The sequence below is a fragment of the Procambarus clarkii genome, chromosome 13, assembly GCF_040958095.1.
Source record: "Procambarus clarkii isolate CNS0578487 chromosome 13, FALCON_Pclarkii_2.0, whole genome shotgun sequence".
Taxonomy (NCBI): domain Eukaryota; kingdom Metazoa; phylum Arthropoda; class Malacostraca; order Decapoda; family Cambaridae; genus Procambarus; species Procambarus clarkii.
This window is the reverse complement of record NC_091162.1, coordinates 24,901,633-24,923,957: the sequence shown is the minus strand read 5'-3', so window position 1 is coordinate 24,923,957 and position 22,325 is coordinate 24,901,633. Positions and strand designations below refer to the sequence as shown.

The 22,325-nt window shown below is 45.8% G+C and overlaps 1 protein-coding gene across 1 annotated transcript in view; it reads right to left on the bottom strand.

Annotated features, from left to right (window-relative positions):
- Positions 1-8,394: 8,394 nt before the first annotated feature.
- Positions 8,395-22,325, bottom strand: part of LOC123757265 (plasmolipin) — a 155,532-nt gene continuing 141,601 nt past the window's right edge. The window contains exon 4 of the mRNA XM_069323814.1: positions 8,395-12,556. Coding sequence (XP_069179915.1) covers positions 12,317-12,556 — 240 coding nt within the window. The 3' untranslated portion in view covers positions 8,395-12,316. The remainder of the gene's footprint in view (positions 12,557-22,325) is intronic.

The following is a 22,325-nucleotide window of genomic DNA, read 5'->3' as shown; positions in this document are numbered from 1 at the left end:
CAGAGTAAACAAACGCAATATTGGTAACACGTGACCAAATAACTAAAAGCTAAGCAGGATTTCATTTATATAAAAATAATAACAGTAAAAATGAATTTAACTTACTGAACAATAACTACTTCCTAACTCCTAGCTCTTTCGATTATCAGACATCATAATTTCTTTTAGAAACATGAGGTACCGAAGGTTACGATAGGCAGAACATACATAATTCATGTGTTAGTGAACAGCCATAGTTGTGACTAGTATGTATACTAAGTGTGTAGGCTACAAGCGACAGTTTCCACCCTGTAGCCTACGATGTCAACACTGGCTGGACCATAACTGATATTTATTTCAAGTAAACTCAAGGTATATACAGCATGGAGAAGTTGTAACACCCTTATTTACTGCCTTGAGTATATTACCCTGGGTAAATTATAATTTACTTATTTTCTTGTATCATATGAGATTGGCTACACTGCAGTTAGGTAACACTTGGATCATTCATGACGCCCAAGATGACGACCTCTGCCTTGTTACAGTAAGTAATTACCAAAATATAGCATTTAGCCAGTATGACAATTATGCATTATGTACCGAACAGAACATTCAGAAGTTCCTGAATGTTGCTCATAATGCCAATACGGGATCAGCAAGAAATGAGGTGATTTGTATCACAAGGGTCAGATTCACCATGTATTTTCAAGGCATTTAACAAGTGGTGCAGTGGGAAATTTAAATTTCCGATCATCCTGATAATCAGGATATTCAACCAGGAGATTACTGGCGGTACTAGAAATAAAGGTATAAAAAGGATACAGTAAAGGGCAGGCGTCCATTCCTTTGTGTCCATTAGTTAACTTTTTGTGACTGATACGTATTCGAGCAAAGATGCCTCCTCTTTCATGTTACATTTATACGAGGTTTCATATTACAGTTATACGAGGGTTTCATATTACAGTTATACAAGGACGGCCAATGGAATAGGTCATATTTTTGACACGTAATTTGTTATTGGTAGAATTAATTGGCCAGTCATTAATTTTAAAGCTGTAGAAAAAAGTGTATTTGAACTAGCCGCCGGCGGGAAGTTCCCTCCGGAAGAATGAAGTGCAACTGTTTGTTGGGCCCAGTCGACAGCTATCCGACAATGTGCCCCAAGCAGTTCGAGTATTCTAAGGAGAGTATCTCTTCCGCAATCGAGTCGGCGCAATCCATCAGGGTTCGCGCGTCTACACCTGGCAATGCAGAAAATCGAGGAGCAGCTCACCACCACGCTGGTTTGAATAGCTTTCTTCTGCCTAGAGCGCTAGACGACCGACGCCGATAACTTTAGAACATCCATGACAACACGGCCGCCATCGCTGACCTCACCAACCTGCCAGAGGACCACCAGGAGCTGGGCCCCGAGCCTACTGACTCGGAGCAGCACCGTCAGCCATGAGGTGAGCTCTCTGCGTGTTCATCCACTCCAACCCCACCAACATCTACACGACATTGGCAGCCTTATACATTATGACTGACGGTAGAAATCAGAGTAGGGGATGAGTCTCTGGGAAATGAGACAGATACGGATGGCTTCCTTAGTGCAGCTTCAACTAGGTCATTTTATTGGATACTAATATTATTTAGTATCCAATAAAACTCAACTGTCTTATACCTGCTAAAGATGGGGATAGGCTACTACCGATTCATACTTGACCCTTCATCACGTAGGACATGGCTAGCCTACAATAAAATTGTACCTCACCCTTAAAATATTTTCAAGGCTAGGGATCGCCCACACATCCCAGCCACTTACTACACTAGAGGTTGAAGCTATTGTTTACATGTTTATCTCCTGGTCTTGTTGTGCCAAAGTGCGTCTTTACGTTACGACCAGAGGAATCGAATCCTTTGTTTATTCGACTGAAATTCCATAGAAACCGGAGGCCGTTTAAATTACCGAGGAAGCAGTGGCAACACATTATTATTGCATTTCCTCCGCTCAGCTTGCTGATAGGTACCGAGCACTTCTTCTGAAACTGTGACGCCACCACAAAGTAAATTATCACATTTTGTGGTAAATACCGTCAATGAAGCATGTTTACACGCATCAACGTTCAACTATTATGACCATATAACTCGCTGAGATTCACAAATTAATGAAAATTATTCTCATTACCAAGCAAGATCCTTTTACTGAAACAGAAAGACTAATGTGTATCTTTATTACAGGAGTCTGTTCCAACGAGCATCTTATATATAGTAACATTTGGCTTACTGTACAGAAATTTCTTTTCCATAAAGTGCCTACAAAAAATTCCTGCATGCCCAATATATATTTTAGATGAAGTTTTATATTTCTTGTTTTGATTCTATAAAGAAGGACAATTTAATTAATGATTATGCATGTTATCTACGTTAGTGTTAACGGCAGCTAGAACATTACTTTCACGTGTTTGCTCATAACAACATTGATTATTTGGTAGAAACTAAAGTATTACACCTTTTGTGGTAACGATATTTATATATTTAAATAGGGAAGGTGACTGTTGTATCCGCTAGTTGATCTAACGCAACGCCAACACTTGTGTACAAAACAAAGATCAGGTGTTTTATGTTTACTAAACTTGAAGTACAACCAGTGTTCAATTTTAGTCACTTTGACATTTGAGAAACTAAAGCATCATTATAGATATTCAAGAACTTTAATAGTCCACATAATTTAAAAAAAAAATCCTATCAGATTATATTTCTCAGAATATATAAAATTCTATGAAGTTTTGCCATGAACGTGTTCGTCTCTGGTTTCATAAGATATGATACATCTACATAAACGTTGTATCTGGTAAAACAAGTGATATGTGTGTGTGTAAAAATAGTAATAGAGGGCAGATATGTATTAAACTGTTTGATTAAAAGTTGGCTTAAAATACTGAGAGAGGGTAAAGGTTTTAATACTTTGAATCGGGACTTTGCGCTTTACTACTAGGATGTTTCATGGTAATATTTGTTCTATAGTTAGTGGGAATATATTGGGATTATTTAAGAGAACAATTCTCTTAAAAGCTATCCTGATATTAAAAGACTGTAATATTGGGCTGGAGTTATCACATTTTAATAGCCTGTCTCATTAAGAATGACGTTACTTTACAATCCACAATCAAGAATGGTGTTTATAAAACATAATATAAAATAAACAATTTATTGCATAAAGTTTTAAGTATCATGAACGAGAAGTTGTTATTCAATTGTAAGAAAATGGGCATCAAAATTGTCATGGGTATAGACAACTATATATTTAAACTACGTACTGGTACTTTACTTTAACTCATCATATTTGGCTTTGGTAAATGATCGGCTCACACAAAGATCCATTAAAGAGGTTTTTCTGGAGTCCTAGGAAAGTTGTGTGTAAACACTGCAGAAAGAGCAAACGAATAGTCATCACTTGGACCCACAGTTAACGTAGGGGTTTCAGTCTGGGCACTACGTTGGCCGGTTGTACACTGCTAGTTCGCTGACTGGGTTTTCTTTCCTCATCTCATCGGGAGTTCATCTTTGAATTCAGCTGGCTTCTTTGGGCCAGCGTGTGCTCACTGTAGTTACCCCAGGGGTAACTCTCACAGCACCGGGAAAGGTTGGAGCCTCCCTAAAGGACACTTCCCAGAGCGGGGGCGCCATGGACGTTGATAAAAAGTCCCAGAGAGGCAAACGTCTGTTGGAGAATGAGCCGGCGTATGCTGCCCCAGAGTCAGATGCTAAGAGGATGTCCTGGTCCTCAGAAGACCTACCTCCTGTGTTACCTCATTCCTCGTTTGTGGGTGTCCTAGTTCAGTCAACAACAGGTCAGTGCCTGTTTACGAATCCTCGTACCTTAAGTGCAGCAATTGAGGCTTCGGTATTGTGGTCATATTGCCTGCCTGAGACCGTGCATATCCTGGGTAGGAGTGCAGCACTGAAGCTACATACACATCAGGCAGGAGGCTCTGTTGTACGCCCGGCTAACCGACATTATCACGTTGGGGGACTGGTCTGTCAGATGCCGACAGGTATTGTCACAGGAGGAGGAATCTCGGGCCCGGTATAGAAAGATCGGCGCAATTGACATGAGTGTTGTAGTGGATGACATCCAGGCAGCTCTGCAGGTGTTATAGGGTGCATCGGCGGGATTACTAGAAGTTACCAGGATTCGCGGAGCAGTAGTGCTGACGTCCATGGTTTGTGTAAAGTTCGATGGACCCCTCCCTGACGGGGTGGCACTACACTGGACCTCAAATCAGGTCCCGCACTACAACTTTCCTGTGTTACGATGCTATGCTTACCATCTATTGGGCCTTAGTCGCCTCACCTGCCGTAATGCAGCACGCTGTGCAAACTGCGGCAACACAGGTCATACAGATAGAGATAATGGTGGGTGCTCTGCCCCATCTCGCTGCCTTTTATGCCATGGCCATCACAAGGTTACGTCCAAGAGTTGCCCTGTATATCTTGAGGCCCTGCAGTTGGACATCAATCATAAAGCAGCAGGGACCACTCAACAAGGGCTGTTCCAGAGGTTGTGCACCCTCAATCAGTCTACCGTTTCTTCTCGTCTCCTGGCTCTCCCTGGTCGGGCCTGTTCACAGGTAAGGTCTAGCAGATGCTCTTGCTTTTCCCGGCCATATGCCTCATATGCCCAGGCTACTAATCGATTTTCTCTCCTGGGTCGCCTCGACAAGGACGAAAACTCCACCACGGATTCAGACTGGACGCACAGTCCCGGCCAGAGCCCGGCACTCATCACCCTTCTGCCTCTCCCCAGAGAAGCCAGCACTGACATCGTCGACACACCCGTCGATCGGCAGGTTCTGCTCCATTGGATAACCGTGATGATCCCTCTGGTCCCCCAGGTGCTTTCCTAGGCGATGGTGATACCGGTGGAACATAAGGCCCAAAGTGAAGCACCCACCATTTGCAGGCCCTGCCAAGATGGTTCACGAGCTGATCGCCGCTTCCGTCAGGCTGAGAGAAGCACTGCCCAACAGCCTTTGAACTGGCTGTCATTGATACAACACATTTTACTTACTTGTATGAAATTTTTGTTTTTTTCTGGGGTATTTGTCGTGGTATTCGCTCTACAGACAGGATCGGCCAGTGCAGGATTGAAGGGGACTTACTCTCTTGGTTAGGGACTCAGTCCCGAGCTCCTTGCTCCGAATCCACTCCTTCATGGGAGGGCATTTTGAGTTCATGGCAGTGAAGGTGGCACTCTTCCATGGATGGGGTACCTATGGAGCACTACAACACACCAGACCTCACCAGACCACACTACAACACACCAGACCACACTACAACACACCAGACCTCACTACAGCACACCAGACCACACTACGACACACTTCAACACACCAGACCACACTACAACATGTACCTCTACGGCTGCATACTTTGCTACATTCTCCTTCTATCAGACGTGGAAGCTTTCCCCTGCTCATTTGTGCCTGGCCGGGGAACTGTTTGCACTCTTACTGGCCTTACGACTCCTTCGACAAGTTTCAGGGCCCTTGGTGGTGGTTTTCTATGCAGGACTATTACAGTCCTGCATCTGATATCATCTTGGCATCCGCGAGTTCATTGTCATACTGTGTCACAGATACATAGAGAACTGCTGTCATACTCTGGTACTCCGAGTTGGCTGATCTGTCTCCAATGGGTTCCGTCACATGTCGGAATTAATGGCAATGAGTTTGCTGACACAGCAGCAGGGATGGCGCATGGTCTCCAGGAGTTTACACATGTTCCTCTGGACCTCATCGAAACTCTCTTACAACTCTGGGCGGCTTGCCTCGCGAGTTGGGAGGCAATGATGGTGCCAGCACACAGGTCCTCTTCTCTAGTGGATCTTCAGGAAGGCTCCTCTACTCGTCCTATGGACTCGTGACCATTCTCGAATGCTCGGCATGGCCATCACTTGTCTCTGGATTGGGCACACCTGCCTGGCTGCACAACTCCATCGTCTACGGCTGGTAGATTTTCCATACAGCCAGTGGTGTCCGACCCAGGAGGATACAGTGGAACACTTTCTTCTTCACTGCCCTCGATTACATAGCGCTCGCGTCAGACTACAAAGTGCCGTTCGTAGGCTGAATATTCCCCCGCCTCACGGTTCCTTGTTTTCCTAGATGGGGCAGGTGCAAGAGACGAAGACGTCCGTTAAGCCATCCCTTGCGCTTCATGTCCGTGGCGTACAGAGACTGTCAAGTGTGTGGCCTGACGAGATTGTAGGGCTTATGGCCTGAAGAGACTAGGGACCCCATCCCTTTTTGCTATTTCCCAGCAGTTATCAACAACATTGACAAATGACATAGTTTCAAGTTTTTCGTTGTATAGGCTTAACAGCACAGACGTTGGTCACATGACTATGCCCAGGACTTGCGTCACCATGACCCAAACTGTTCACGGCAATACAAACAAGCAACTTTTGATTGGCAATGACCACCTGATCAAACTATAGGTAATATTTGGTTCCATCGCCGGGTCTCATGTTTGGTGCTGCCGCTCGCCTGCTAATATACATTCATTACATTTTGGCGCCCGTATGGCATGCAGACAGTGGTGAAGACATTTCAGAACATACATAACAGTAACCTTCCCACCACTGCCAACATGATGAGTATGGGGTCCATGATAGCATTTCCACCACCACCCTCATGTTGAGTTTGGGGTTCTTAATAATCTTTCCGCCACCGCCTGCATGATGAGTATAGGGTCCATGATAACCTTTCTGCCATGCCTCACATGATGAGTATGGGGGTCCATAATAGTTTAAGAAGTGTCTTAAGTGAGTCTGAAGCACCTTAGATTAGACAACGTATTTATTTATATTTGTTATGTTTATATTAATATATTCTCTTGTCTAAACCATCAAATTGATGTTTCATCAATTTACGTATAAGTAAAGCTGATGTTCCAGCGAAGGAGGGCGCATCAACACCTGCGTCTTGATGATCCTTCCCGGCTCAGTATGATGGGTCAATAATTTACTATTATTCCATCATTTCAGTACATTTGCTACACTTTCTTACAAAAAACTGAACTTCTTATAATTCATAAAACATGATACTTTGATTAATAGTTAATTATGAACCTTCTACCCCCCTTATAGACATCTAGAAAATCCAACTTAGATTCAAATATAATGTGAATAATCCAAATTCTATTGGGAATAACCTGAATATTTTTGGTTTCGTGTATAACTGGGAGTGAGAGAAGCGTGGCGTGAAGGGTGCCGGTGACTGCCACCAGGACCTGGGGTGGCGGCGCCCTCAACATGGCCGGAGGAGAATATCTCCTTCACTGTTGGTCATTAACAAATATATATAATAACAATATTACAGTACCTTACTTTATATTACTGACGGAAACTCATTTTACCTGAGTCATAAAACATCTTTATAAGTTAAAAACTAACGGATGCAGAGAGGCAACTAAATGAGTGCTAATGTAGTGTATGTGGGCCAGTTAAAGACAGTAACAAGGGACGAACTTCCAGCAGCACCGAGGCGGACCACTGAAGGCATCACCAGAGGTCAGCAGACCACTGAAGGCATCACCAGAGGTCAGCAGACCACTGAAGGCATCACCAGGGGTCAGCAGACCACTGAAGGCATCACCAGAGGTCAGCAGACCACTGAAGGCATCACCAGAGGTCAGCAGACCACTGAAGGCATCACCAGACGTCAGCGGACCACTGAAGGCATCACCAGAGGTCAGCAGACCACTGAAGGCATCACCAGAGGTCAGCAGACCACTGAAGGCATCACCAGAGGTCAGCAGACCACTGAAGGCATCACCAGAGGTCAGCAGACCACTGAAGGCATCACCAGAGGTCAGCGGACCACTGAAGGCATCACCAGAGGTCAGCGGACCACTGAAGGCATCACCAGAGGTCAGCAGACCACTGAAGGCATCACCAGAGGTCAGCAGACCATCAATGGCAACTCCAGATAAGATCAGAGTCATAAACATGGCAACTGATCAATTTCAGGATACTGTACATAGATAAAGAACACGGAAATGGACTAGTTCCAAGAGACAAGAAATGAAACTTGGTTTAAGACACACCAAGACGACCCAGGTAAAGGGTGAAGAGCGCAGAGCGCACGACGACCACCACCACGCGCGGTGAGGCCGCAGACGCGCGCACACAGGCCCGTCCCCTGGGGGTCACGCCACTCACAACAACAATGTCAATAACAGACTATTTACGGGTTATGTACAGAATAATCTCAAACTGCAGTACGTACTTCCTTAATTGTTTGTTTCACCTGATTCTTATAGTTTTAAGGTAGTGTTGGCCCGGCCATAGGTGCTGACGGCTGAGTCAACAACAGATGAGTATGGATTAATGGTACATTTCCTAAATATTTGTATAGTTAACATCAAACATCTGTGTAAAACATTTTATTTACAAAAGTAAAACAATGAAATCAAGGGCATTTGCAAATGGGAACAATGTGACATTGATAATTTTGAATATGAAAGTTTATGCCCATTAACTATCAATATAATTTCTTTTACCTTAGGATCATAACCAACGATAAATTACAGGAACAAGAATAACATTACCATACAATAATGTAATTTTGTTAATATTATCTGCGAAGCGAACAGACGAATTGGTACAGCGGAAGAGGTCACACACCCAGGTGTGTGTGTGTGTGTGTGTGTGCTGCGTGTGTGTGTGTGTGTGCGTGTGTGTGTGTGTGTGTGGTGTGTGTGTGTGTGTGTGTGTGTGGGGTGTGTGTGTGTGTGTGTGTGTGTGTGTGTGTGTGTGTGTGTGTGTGTGTGCGTGTGTGTGTGTGTGTGTGTGTGTGTGTGCGTGTGTGTGTGTGTGTGTGTGTGTGTGTGTGTGTGTGTGTGTGTGTGTGTGTGGTGTGTACTCACCTATATGTACTCACCTATATGTGCTTGCAGGATCGAGCATTGACTCTTGGATCCCGCCTTTCTAGCTATCGGTTGTTTACAGCAATGACTCCTGTCCCATTTCCCTATCATACCTAGTTTTAAAAGTATGAATAGTATTTGCTTCCACAACCTGTTCCCCAAGTGCATTCCATTTTTCTACTGCTCTCACGCTAAAAGAAAACTTCCTAACATCTCTGTGACTCATCTGAGTTTCCAGTTTCCACCCATGTCCCCTCGTTCTGTTATTATTACGTGAACATTTCATCTATTTCCACTTTATCAATTCCCCTGAGTATTTTATATGTCCCTATCATATCTCCTCTCTCCCTTCTTTTCTCTAGTGTCGTTAGGTTCAGTTCCTTCAGCCGCTCTTCATATCCCATCCCTCGTAACTCTGGGACAAGCCTCGTCGCAAACCTCTGAACCTTCTCCAGTTTCTTTATGTGTTTCTTCAGGTGGGGGCTCCATGATGGCGCGGCATACTCTAAGACGGGTCTCACGTAGGCAGTGTAAAGTGCCCTAAAAGCTTCCTCATTTAGGTTTCTGAATGAAGTTCTAATTTTCGCCAGTGTAGAGTACGCTGCTGTCGTTATCCTATTTATATGTGCCTCAGGAGTTAGATTAGGTGTCACATCCACTCCCAGGTCTCTTTCTCGAATCGTTACAGGTAGGCTGTTCCCCTTCATTGTGTACTGTCCCTTTGGTCTCCTGTCACCTGATCCCATTTCCATAACTTTACATTTACTGGTGTTAAACTCCAGTAGCCATTTCCCTGACCATCTCTGCAGCTTGTTTAAGTCCTCTTGGAGGATCCTACAATCCTCGTCTGTCACAACTCTTCTGTGTGTGTGTGTGTGTGTGTGTGTGTGTGTGTGTGTGTGTGTGTGTGTGTGTGCGTGTGTGTGTGTGTGTGTGGTGTGTGTGTGTGTGTGTGTGTGTGTGTGTGTGTGTGTGTGTGTGTGTGTGTGTGTGTGTGTGTGTGTGTGTGTGTGTGTGTGTGTGTGTGTGGTGTGTGTGTGTGTGTGTGTGTGTGTGTGTGTGTGTGTGTGTGTGTGTGTGTGTGTGTGTGGGTGTGTGTGTGAGCGTGACTGTGTGTGTGTGTGTGTGTGTGTGTGTGTGTGTGTGTGTGGTGTGTGTGTGTGTGTGTGAGCGTGACTGTGTGTGTGTGTGTGTGTGTGTGTGTGTGTGTGTGCGTGTGTGTGTGTGTGTGTGTGTGTGGTGTGTGTGTGTGTGTGTGAGTGTGTGTGGGTGTGTAGGTGTGTTAATAACCACACAGCACCTGAGCCAGTCATACACTAGCTAACACTCTCACGATCTGTTGACACTACTGCCCTAACACTAGCCAATGATGGCCCCTATGTGTACACCAACTGTTATTAATACCCCCCCCCCCAGGGCAGCTACACTACACCCAGGGCAGATACACTACCCACAGGGCAGCTATACTACCCCCGAGTGCAGCTATATTACTCCCCAGAGTAGCTATATTACCCCCAGAGTAGCTATATTACCCCCAGGGCAGCTACACTACCCACAGGGCAGATACACTACCCACAGGGCAGCTATACTACCCCCGAGTGCAGCTATATTACTCCCCAGAGTAGCTATATTACCCCCAGAGTAGCTATATTACCCCCAGGGCAGCTACACTACCCACAGGGCAGATACACTACCCACAGGGCAGCTATACTACCCCCGAGTGCAGCTATATTACTCCCCAGAGCAGCTATATTACCCCCAGGGTAGCTATATTACCCACAGGGCAGCTACACTACCCCCAGGGCAGCTACACTACCCCCAGGGCAGCTACACTACCCCAGGGCAGCTACACTACCACCCAGGGCAGCTACACTACCCCCAGGGCAGCTACAATACCCCCAGGGCAGCTACACTACCACCCAGGGCAGCTACACTACCACCCAGGGCAGCTACACTCCCCCCAGGGCAGCTACACTCCCCCCAGGGCAGCTACACTACCACCCAGGGCAGCTACACTCCCCCCAGGGCAGCTACACTACCCCCAGGGCAGCTACACTACCCCCAGGGCAGCTACACTACCACCCAGGGCACCTACACTACCCCCAGGGCAGCTACACTACCCCCTAGGGCAGCTACACTACCCCCAGGGCAGCTACACTACCCCCTAGGGCAGCTAAACTACCCCCAGGGCAGCTACACTACCCCCAGGGCAGCTACACTACCCCCAGGGCAGCTACACTACCCCCAGGGCAGCTACACTACCCCAGGATAGCTACACCACCGACAGGGCAGCTACAATACCCCCAAGGGCAGTTACACTACCCCCAGAGCAGCTACAATACCCCCCAGGGCAGCTACACTACCCCAGGGTAGCTACAATACCCCCCAGGGCAGCTACACTACCCCAGGATAGCTACACTACCGACAGGGCAGCTACAATACCCCCAAGGGTAGTTACACTACCCCCAGGGCAGCTACAATACCCCCCAGGGCAGCTACACTACCCCAGGGTAGCTACAATACCCCCCAGGGCAGCTACACTACCCCCAGGGCAGCTACATTACCCCCCAGGGTAGCTACACTACCCCCAGGGCAGCTACACTACCCCCCAAGGTAGCTACACTACCCCCAGGGTAGCTACAATACCCCCCAGGGTAGCTACACAACCACCCAGGGCAGCTACACTACCCCCAGGGTAGCTACACTACCACCCAGGGCAGCTACACTACCCCAGGGCAGCTACACAACCCCCAGGGCAGCTACACTACCCCCAGGGCAGCTACACTACCTCCAGGGCAGCTACAATACCCCCCAGGGGCAGCTACACTACCCCCAGGGCAGCTACACTACCCCCAGGGCAGCTACACTACCTCCAGGGCAGCTACAATACTCCCCAGGGGCAGCTACACTACCCCCAGGGCAGCTACACTACCCCCAGGGCAGCTACACTACCCCCACGGCAGCTACACTACCCCCAGGGCAGCTACACTACCCCTCTAAGACAGCAATATTTCCCAGGGGTAAGAATACTACCCCGAAACAGCAAAGCTACCGCCGGAACATCAATTCAATCAGCGCGGCAGCAAAATTATCGAGGGACACCAATACCCTGAGCCAGCAACTCTACTAAGGGACAACTCTACCCAGGGAGCAACACTTCCCGAAGAGCAATAACACTACCCCGGGGTAGCAACAATAACCCTCGGGATGGCAACACTACCTCCCAGGGCAGCAACATTACCAATGTGCAGAAACACTACCCATAGGCAGCAACATTTCCCGCCGGGTAATGACACTACCCCTTGAAAAGGAACACTGCCCTCGGAGCAGCAACACTGTGCCCCCCACCTTGCCCGGGGGCAACAACAACACCCCGAGCCTAATTCTCTCCGGGGGCACCAGCGCTGCTGAAAGAGTCAGGGTATTAGTACGCCCCAGGGGAAGGCATGCCAGGCTCTGCCATCTGCACTTGGCGCTCGCCCTGAGCCAGCTCGCCGCTCCGCCAGGCCTTGAACTTGAAGAAAGCGTCGATACCGTAGAGGATCATGGCCACGTAGCCGAAGAAGGCGGCGGCGGCAGCGGCTCCGTCAACGCCACCCACGGCGGCACACGCTGAGGCCGCCGTCAGGTAGAAGAAGGTCCAGAGGGCGCAGTACCCGAACTCCTGTAACACAAGCTCTTCGTCACCACACCACACTTCTTCTAACACATTGGAATGAACATTCTTAGTATTCTGGGAAAATTAATTGTATTCTGGGAAAATCAATTGTATTATTTGAAAATGAATAGTATGTATAGATATTGTGTTGGTTTATATTTTTATTGCGAGCACATTATTATTATTATCAACATTTTGTTTGTAATCATTATTTTTCCCGAACATACATACACACCCTTGCTTGTCTTTCACAGTATTACAAAGGAAACCAAACAGCAACAAAAGATTAGATGAAACTAGACTGTATATGGAAGGTAAAGATTATACACTGTAAGGCGTGGATTTTAAAATATATTCTGGTGAATTCTGTTTGTAAAGGTCATACATGCTGATATACTAAGTTATACCATTTGGTATGTTGATCTATTCGATTAAAGAAAACGTATTTAGTTTCGCATGACTGAAAGCACTTGCCTTTATATTTAAAGTTATTATTTCGAGTAATATTAGTTAATTCCAAATTAAGTATATTTTGGGAGGTTTAAAGTCAAAGGAACTCTTGATTATTACTCAGGTTTGGTTAGCTTCATTAACTGCTGCCCCAACCTGCTGTCTAACCTTCAGTGAGTGGTGGCTCTTGACTCCAAGGTCTTTTCTTTCATCAATCTGCTGCAATGTAATGTTATTAATGTGTAAGTTGTAGCGTGGGTCGTTATGTCCCACATGCAGGAGGGTCGTGCATTAGTCGATATTAAAAAGCATTTGCCAGTCTTCTGACCATTTGAGGAGTTCGTGTAGATCTCTCTGTAAGGCTTTAATATCATTTTTATTTCCCATTACACCATAAATCTTTGTGTCATCTGCAAATTTACTGACGGATCGGGAGCCGGTCGGCCGAGCGGACAGCACGCTGGACTTGTGATCCTGTGGTCCTGGGTTCGATCCCAGGCGCCGGCGAGAAACATTGGGCAGAGTTTCTTTCACCCTATGCCCCTGCTACCTAGCAGTAAAATAGGTACCTGGGTGTTAGTCAGCTGTCACGGGCTGCTTCCTAGGGGTGGAGGCCTGGTCGAGGACCGGGCCGCGGGGACATTAAAAAGCCCCGAAATCATCTCAAGATAACCTCAAGATAACGGGGTTTGTAACACTTTCATTTGTGTCATTGATGAAAATGACAAGATGGTCCAAGTGGTCAGATTAGTTTCCATTTAGCGTGACCCGTTGTTTTCTTTCCTTCAACCATTGTTTTAGCCATTGTAATATGTTGCCATTTATGCCATGTGGCTGTAGTTTACTTGCCAGTCTTCCATGTGGCACCTTATCAAAAGCTTCAGCAAACTCCATGTACACTACATCCAGCAGAAGGTCTTTGTCCCAGTAGCTGGTGACAGTTTCCAACAATGTGAGCAGGTTGGTAAGGCAGGATCTGTTCTTAACAAACCCATGTTGTGTTGAGTGTACAAGATTGTTCACATAAAGATGGTGAATGATTTCCTCCCTGAGGACTGTCTCCGTGAGCTTGCACATGTGTGATGTATAACTGACCGGCCGCTAACTTTCTGCTGAGCTCTTTCTGTCTTTTAGAAAATATGGCTGATTTTTGCACATTTCCAAATTAGGTGGACTACCCCTTGGTCCAGCGATTTTGTGAAAAGTAGTTTCAGAGGTAGGTATACTAGTGCCAGTTCCGTCCATATACACCAGGGTACACCAGACTACACAACAACACACCAGACCACACTATAACACACTACAACTCACCAGACCACACTATAACACACTATAACTCACCAGACCACACTATAACACACTACAACTCACCAGACCACACTATAACACACTACAACACACCAGACCACACTATAACACACTACAACACACCAGACCACACTATAACACACTACAACTCACCAGACCACACTATAACACACTACAACACACCAGACCACACTACACCCCACTACAACACACCAGACAACACTACAAACACACTGAAACACACCAGAAAACACTATAACACACTACAACACACTAGGCCACACTAAAACACCAGACCACACTACAACACACCAGACATCACTACAACACATCAGACAACACGACAAAACACCAGACCACACTACAACACACCAGACCAGACCACAACACAATAGACTACACTACAACACACTACAGCACATCAGACAACACTACAACACACCAGATAACACTACAACACACCAGACCAGACCACAACACAATAGACTACACTACAACACATCAGACAACACTACAACACACCAGACAACACTACAACACACCAGACCAGACCACAACACAATAGACTACACTACAACACACTACAACACATCAGACAACACTACAACACACCAAACAACACTACAACACACCAGACAACACTACAACACACCAGACAACACTACAACTCACCAGACCACAACACAATAGACTACACTACAACACATCAGACAACACTACAACACACCAGACAACACTACAACACACCAGACCAGACCACAACACAATAGACTACACTACAACACATCAGACAACACTACAACACACCAGACCACACTACAACACCCCAGACACACTACAACACCCTAGACCACACTACAACACACCAGACCACACTACAACGCACCAGACCACACTACAACACACCAGACCACACTACAACACCCTAGACCACACTACAACATACCAGACCACACTATAACACACCAGACCACACTACAACACACGAGACCACACTACAACACACCATACCACACTACAACACTCTAGACCACACTACAACATACCAGACCACACTACAACGCACCAGACCACACTACAACACACCAGACCACACTACAACACACCAGACCACACTACAACACACCAGACCACACTACAACACACCAGACCACACTACAACACACCAGACCACACTACAACACACCAGACCACACTACAACACACCAGACCACACTACAACACACCAGACCACACTACAACTCCCCAGACCACACAGCACACACCTGCCCACACTACAACATACTAGAGCACACTACGACACACACACTACAACACACTACAACATACCAGACTACAATACAACACACCAAACTACACAACAACACACCGGAGCACACTACAACACACACTACAACACACCAGACCTCACTACAACACACTACAAAACACCAAAACACGCTACAACACACAAGACAACAATACAACACAGCAGAACACACAAAAACTCACTACAACCCTCCAGACAAACACACTACAATACTCAACAACTCACCAGACCACACTACAAAACACTAGACTACACTACAACACACCAGACCGCACATCAACACTCTAAAGCACACCAGAACACACTACAACACGCCAGACCACACTTCAACACTCTAGAACACACCAGACCACACTACAACACAATAGACCACACTACAACACACCAGACCACACTACAACACACCAGACCACACTACAACACAATAGACCACACTACAACACATCAGACCACACTACAACGCACCAGACCACACTACAACACACCAGCCTACACTACAACACACCAGACCACACTACAACACACCAGACTACACTTCAAAACTCTACAACACACCAGACCACACTACAACACACCAGACAACACTACAACACACCAGAATACACTTCAACACTCTACAACACACCAGACCACACTACAACACAATACACCACACAACAACACACTACAACATACCAGACCACACTACAACACAATACACCACACAACAACACACTACAACATACTAGACCACACTACAACATACCAGATCACACTACAACACACTACAACATACCGAATCACACTACAACAGAGCAGACCACACTACAATACACTACAATGCACCAGACAACACTACAATACACTACAATACACCAGACAACACTACAACACACTACAACACACCAGACCTTACTACAACACTCCAGAAAACACTATACACACCAGAGAACTCTTCAACAAACCAGACCTTACTACAACACACCAGAACTTACTACAACATACCACAAAACACTATAACACACCAGACAACACTTCAACACAACAGACCTTACTACAACTCACCAGACCCCATTACAACACACTACAACACACCAGAAAACACTATAACACACCAGACAGCACTTCAACACACCAGCGCACACTACAACACACAAGAGCACAATACAACACACTACATCACACCAGATCAAACTATAACACACTACAACACACAAGACCACAATACAACACACTACTCACACCAGATCACACTACAACACACTAACACACGCCAGACCACACTGTAGCACACTACAACATACCATACCACACACCAACACACTTCAACCCACCAGACCTTATTACAACACAATACAACACACCAGAAAAAACTACAACACACCAGACAACACTGCAACACACCAGAACACACTATAACACACTACAACACACCAGGTCACACTACAACACACCAGGCCACACTGCAACACACCAGAACAAAAACCAACACACCAGACCACACCACAATTCACCAAAACCTCACTACAACACACTACAAAACACCAGAACACACTTCAACACACCAGACAACACTACAACACACCAGACTACACTACAAAACACATGACAACACTACAACACACCAGACTACACTTCAAAACACATGACAACACTACTACACACCAGACCTCACTACAACTAACTTCAACACACCACACCATACTACGAAACACTACAACACAGCAGACCGCACAACAACACACTACAACACACTTCAACACACCAGACCACACTACAACACACCAGACCACACTGCAACACACCAGACCACACTACAACACACCAGACCACACTACAACACACCAAATCACACTACAACACACCAGACTACACTACAACACACCAGACCACTCTGCAACACACTAGACCACACTACAACGTTACATCACATTAGAACACACCAGACCAAACTACAAAACACTAGGACACACTTCAACACACCATAACATACTACAAAACACTACAATACACCAGTACACGCTTCAACACACCAGAACGTACTACAACACACTACAACACACCAGACCACACTACAACACGCCAGACCCCAATACAACACGCCAGACACCACTACAACACACCAGACCACACTTCAGTACAACAGACCACACTACAAAACACTAAAACAAATCGGACCACACTACAACACACCAGACAACACTACAATACACTAGAACACACGAGACCATACTACAACACACTACAACACACCAGACCACACTACAAAACACCAGACCACACTACAACACAATTGACCATACAACAACACACCAGACCACACTACAACACACCAGACCACACTACGACAAACTATACACACCAGACAACACTACAACACACCAGAAACACTACAACACACCAGAAACACTACAACAAACCAGACAGCACTACAACACACCAGACAACACTACAACACACCAGAAACACTACAACACACCAGAAACACTACAACACACCAGAAACACTACAACACACCAGACCACACTACAACACACCAGACAACACTACAACACACCAGAAACACTACAACACACCAGACCACACTACAAAACACTACAACACACCAGACCACACTACAACACACCAGACCACACTACAAGAAACTACAACACACCAGACCACACTACAAGAAACTACAACACACCAGACCACACTACAACACACTACAACTCAATACAACACACCAGACCACACTACAACACAAACTACAACACACCAGACCACAGTACAACAGACTACAACACACCAGACCACACTACAACACACCAGACCATATTACAACACACCAGACTACACTACTACACACTACAACACACCAGTCCACACTTTAACACACCAGACCCCAATACAATACACACCAGAAAACACTTCAACACACCAGATCACAATACAACCCATTACAACCCACCAGACCATACTACAACACACTACAACACACCAGACCACACTACAACACACCAGACCACACTACAACACACCAGACCACACTACAACTCCCCAGACCACACAGCACACACCTGCCCACACTACAACATACTAGAGCACACTACAACACACTACAACATACCAGACTACAATACAACACACCAAACTACACAACAACACACCGGAGCACACTACAACACACACTACAACACACCAGACCTCACTACAACACACTACAAAACACCAAAACACGCTACAACACACAAGACAACAATACAACACAGCAGAACACACAAAAACTCACTACAACCCTCCAGACAAACACACTACAATACTCAACAACTCACCAGACCACACTACAAAACACTAGACTACACTACAACACACCAGACCGCACATCAACACTCTAAAGCACACCAGAACACACTACAACACGCCAGACCACACTTCAACACTCTAGAACACACCAGACCACACTACAACACAATAGACCACACTACAACACACCAGACCACACTACAACACACCAGACCACACTACAACACAATAGACCACACTACAACACATCAGACCACACTACAACGCACCAGACCACACTACAACACACCAGCCTACACTACAACACACCAGACCACACTACAACACACCAGACTACACTTCAAAACTCTACAACACACCAGACCACACTACAACACACCAGACAACACTACAACACACCAGAATACACTTCAACACTCTACAACACACCAGACCACACTACAACACAATACACCACACAACAACACACTACAACATACCAGACCACACTACAACACAATACACCACACAACAACACACTACAACATACTAGACCACACTACAACATACCAGATCACACTACAACACACTACAACATACCGAATCACACTACAACAGAGCAGACCACACTACAATACACTACAATGCACCAGACAACACTACAATACACTACAATACACCAGACAACACTACAACACACTACAACACACCAGACCTTACTACAACACTCCAGAAAACACTATACACACCAGAGAACTCTTCAACAAACCAGACCTTACTACAACATACCACAAAACACTATAACACACCAGACAACACTTCAACACAACAGACCTTACTACAACTCACCAGACCCCATTACAACACACTACAACACACCAGAAAACACTATAACACACCAGACAGCACTTCAACACACCAGCGCACACTACAACACACAAGAGCACAATACAACACACTACATCACACCAGATCAAACTATAACACACTACAACACACAAGACCACAATACAACACACTACTCACACCAGATCACACTACAACACACTAACACACGCCAGACCACACTGTAGCACACTACAACATACCATACCACACACCAACACACTTCAACCCACCAGACCTTATTACAACACAATACAACACACCAGAAAAAACTACAACACACCAGACAACACTGCAACACACCAGAACACACTATAACACACTACAACACACCAGGTCACACTACAACACACCAGGCCACACTGCAACACACCAGAACAAAAACCAACACACCAGACCACACCACAATTCACCAAAACCTCACTACAACACACTACAAAACACCAGAACACACTTCAACACACCAGACAACACTACAACACACCAGACTACACTACAAAACACATGACAACACTACAACACACCAGACTACACTTCAAAACACATGACAACACTACTACACACCAGACCTCACTACAACTAACTTCAACACACCACACCATACTACGAAACACTACAACACAGCAGACCGCACAACAACACACTACAACACACTTCAACACACCAGACCACACTACAACACACCAGACCACACTGCAACACACCAGACCACACTACAACACACCAGACCACACTACAACACACCAAATCACACTACAACACACCAGACTACACTACAACACACCAGACCACTCTGCAACACACTAGACCACACTACAACGTTACATCACATTAGAACACACCAGACCACTCTGCAACACACTAGACCACACTACAACGTTACATCACATTAGAACACACCAGACCAAACTACAAAACACTAGGACACACTTCAACACACCATAACATACTACAAAACACTACAATACACCAGTACACGCTTCAACACACCAGAACGTACTACAACACACTACAACACACCAGACCACACTACAACACGCCAGACCCCAATACAACACGCCAGACACCACTACAACACACCAGACCACACTTCAGTACAACAGACCACACTACAAAACACTAAAACAAATCGGACCACACTACAACACACCAGACAACACTACAATACACTAGAACACACGAGACCATACTACAACACACTACAACACACCAGACCACACTACAAAACACCAGACCACACTACAACACAATTGACCATACAACAACACACCAGACCACACTACAACACACCAGACCACACTACGACAAACTATACACACCAGACAACACTACAACACACCAGAAACACTACAACACACCAGAAACACTACAACAAACCAGACAGCACTACAACACACCAGACAACACTACAACACACCAGAAACACTACAACACACCAGAAACACTACAACACACCAGAAACACTACAACACACCAGACCACACTACAACACACCAGACAACACTACAACACACCAGAAACACTACAACACACCAGACCACACTACAAAACACTACAACACACCAGACCACACTACAACACACCAGACCACACTACAAGAAACTACAACACACCAGACCACACTACAAGAAACTACAACACACCAGACCACACTACAACACACTACAACTCAATACAACACACCAGACCACACTACAACACAAACTACAACACACCAGACCACAGTACAACAGACTACAACACACCAGACCACACTACAACACACCAGACCATATTACAACACACCAGACTACACTACTACACACTACAACACACCAGTCCACACTTTAACACACCAGACCCCAATACAATACACACCAGAAAACACTTCAACACACCAGATCACAATACAACCCATTACAACCCACCAGACCATACTACAACACACTACAACACACCAGACCACACTACAACACACCAGACCACACTACAACACACCAGACCACACTACAACTCCCCAGACCACACAGCACACACCTGCCCACACTACAACATACTAGAGCACACTACAACACACTACAACATACCAGACTACAATACAACACACCAAACTACACAACAACACACCGGAGCACACTACAACACACACTACAACACACCAGACCTCACTACAACACACTACAAAACACCAAAACACGCTACAACACACAAGACAACAATACAACACAGCAGAACACACAAAAACTCACTACAACCCTCCAGACAAACACACTACAATACTCAACAACTCACCAGACCACACTACAAAACACTAGACTACACTACAACACACCAGACCGCACATCAACACTCTAAAGCACACCAGAACACACTACAACACGCCAGACCACACTTCAACACTCTAGAACACACCAGACCACACTACAACACAATAGACCACACTACAACACACCAGACCACACTACAACACACCAGACCACACTACAACACAATAGACCACACTACAACACATCAGACCACACTACAACGCACCAGACCACACTACAACACACCAGCCTACACTACAACACACCAGACCACACTACAACACACCAGACTACA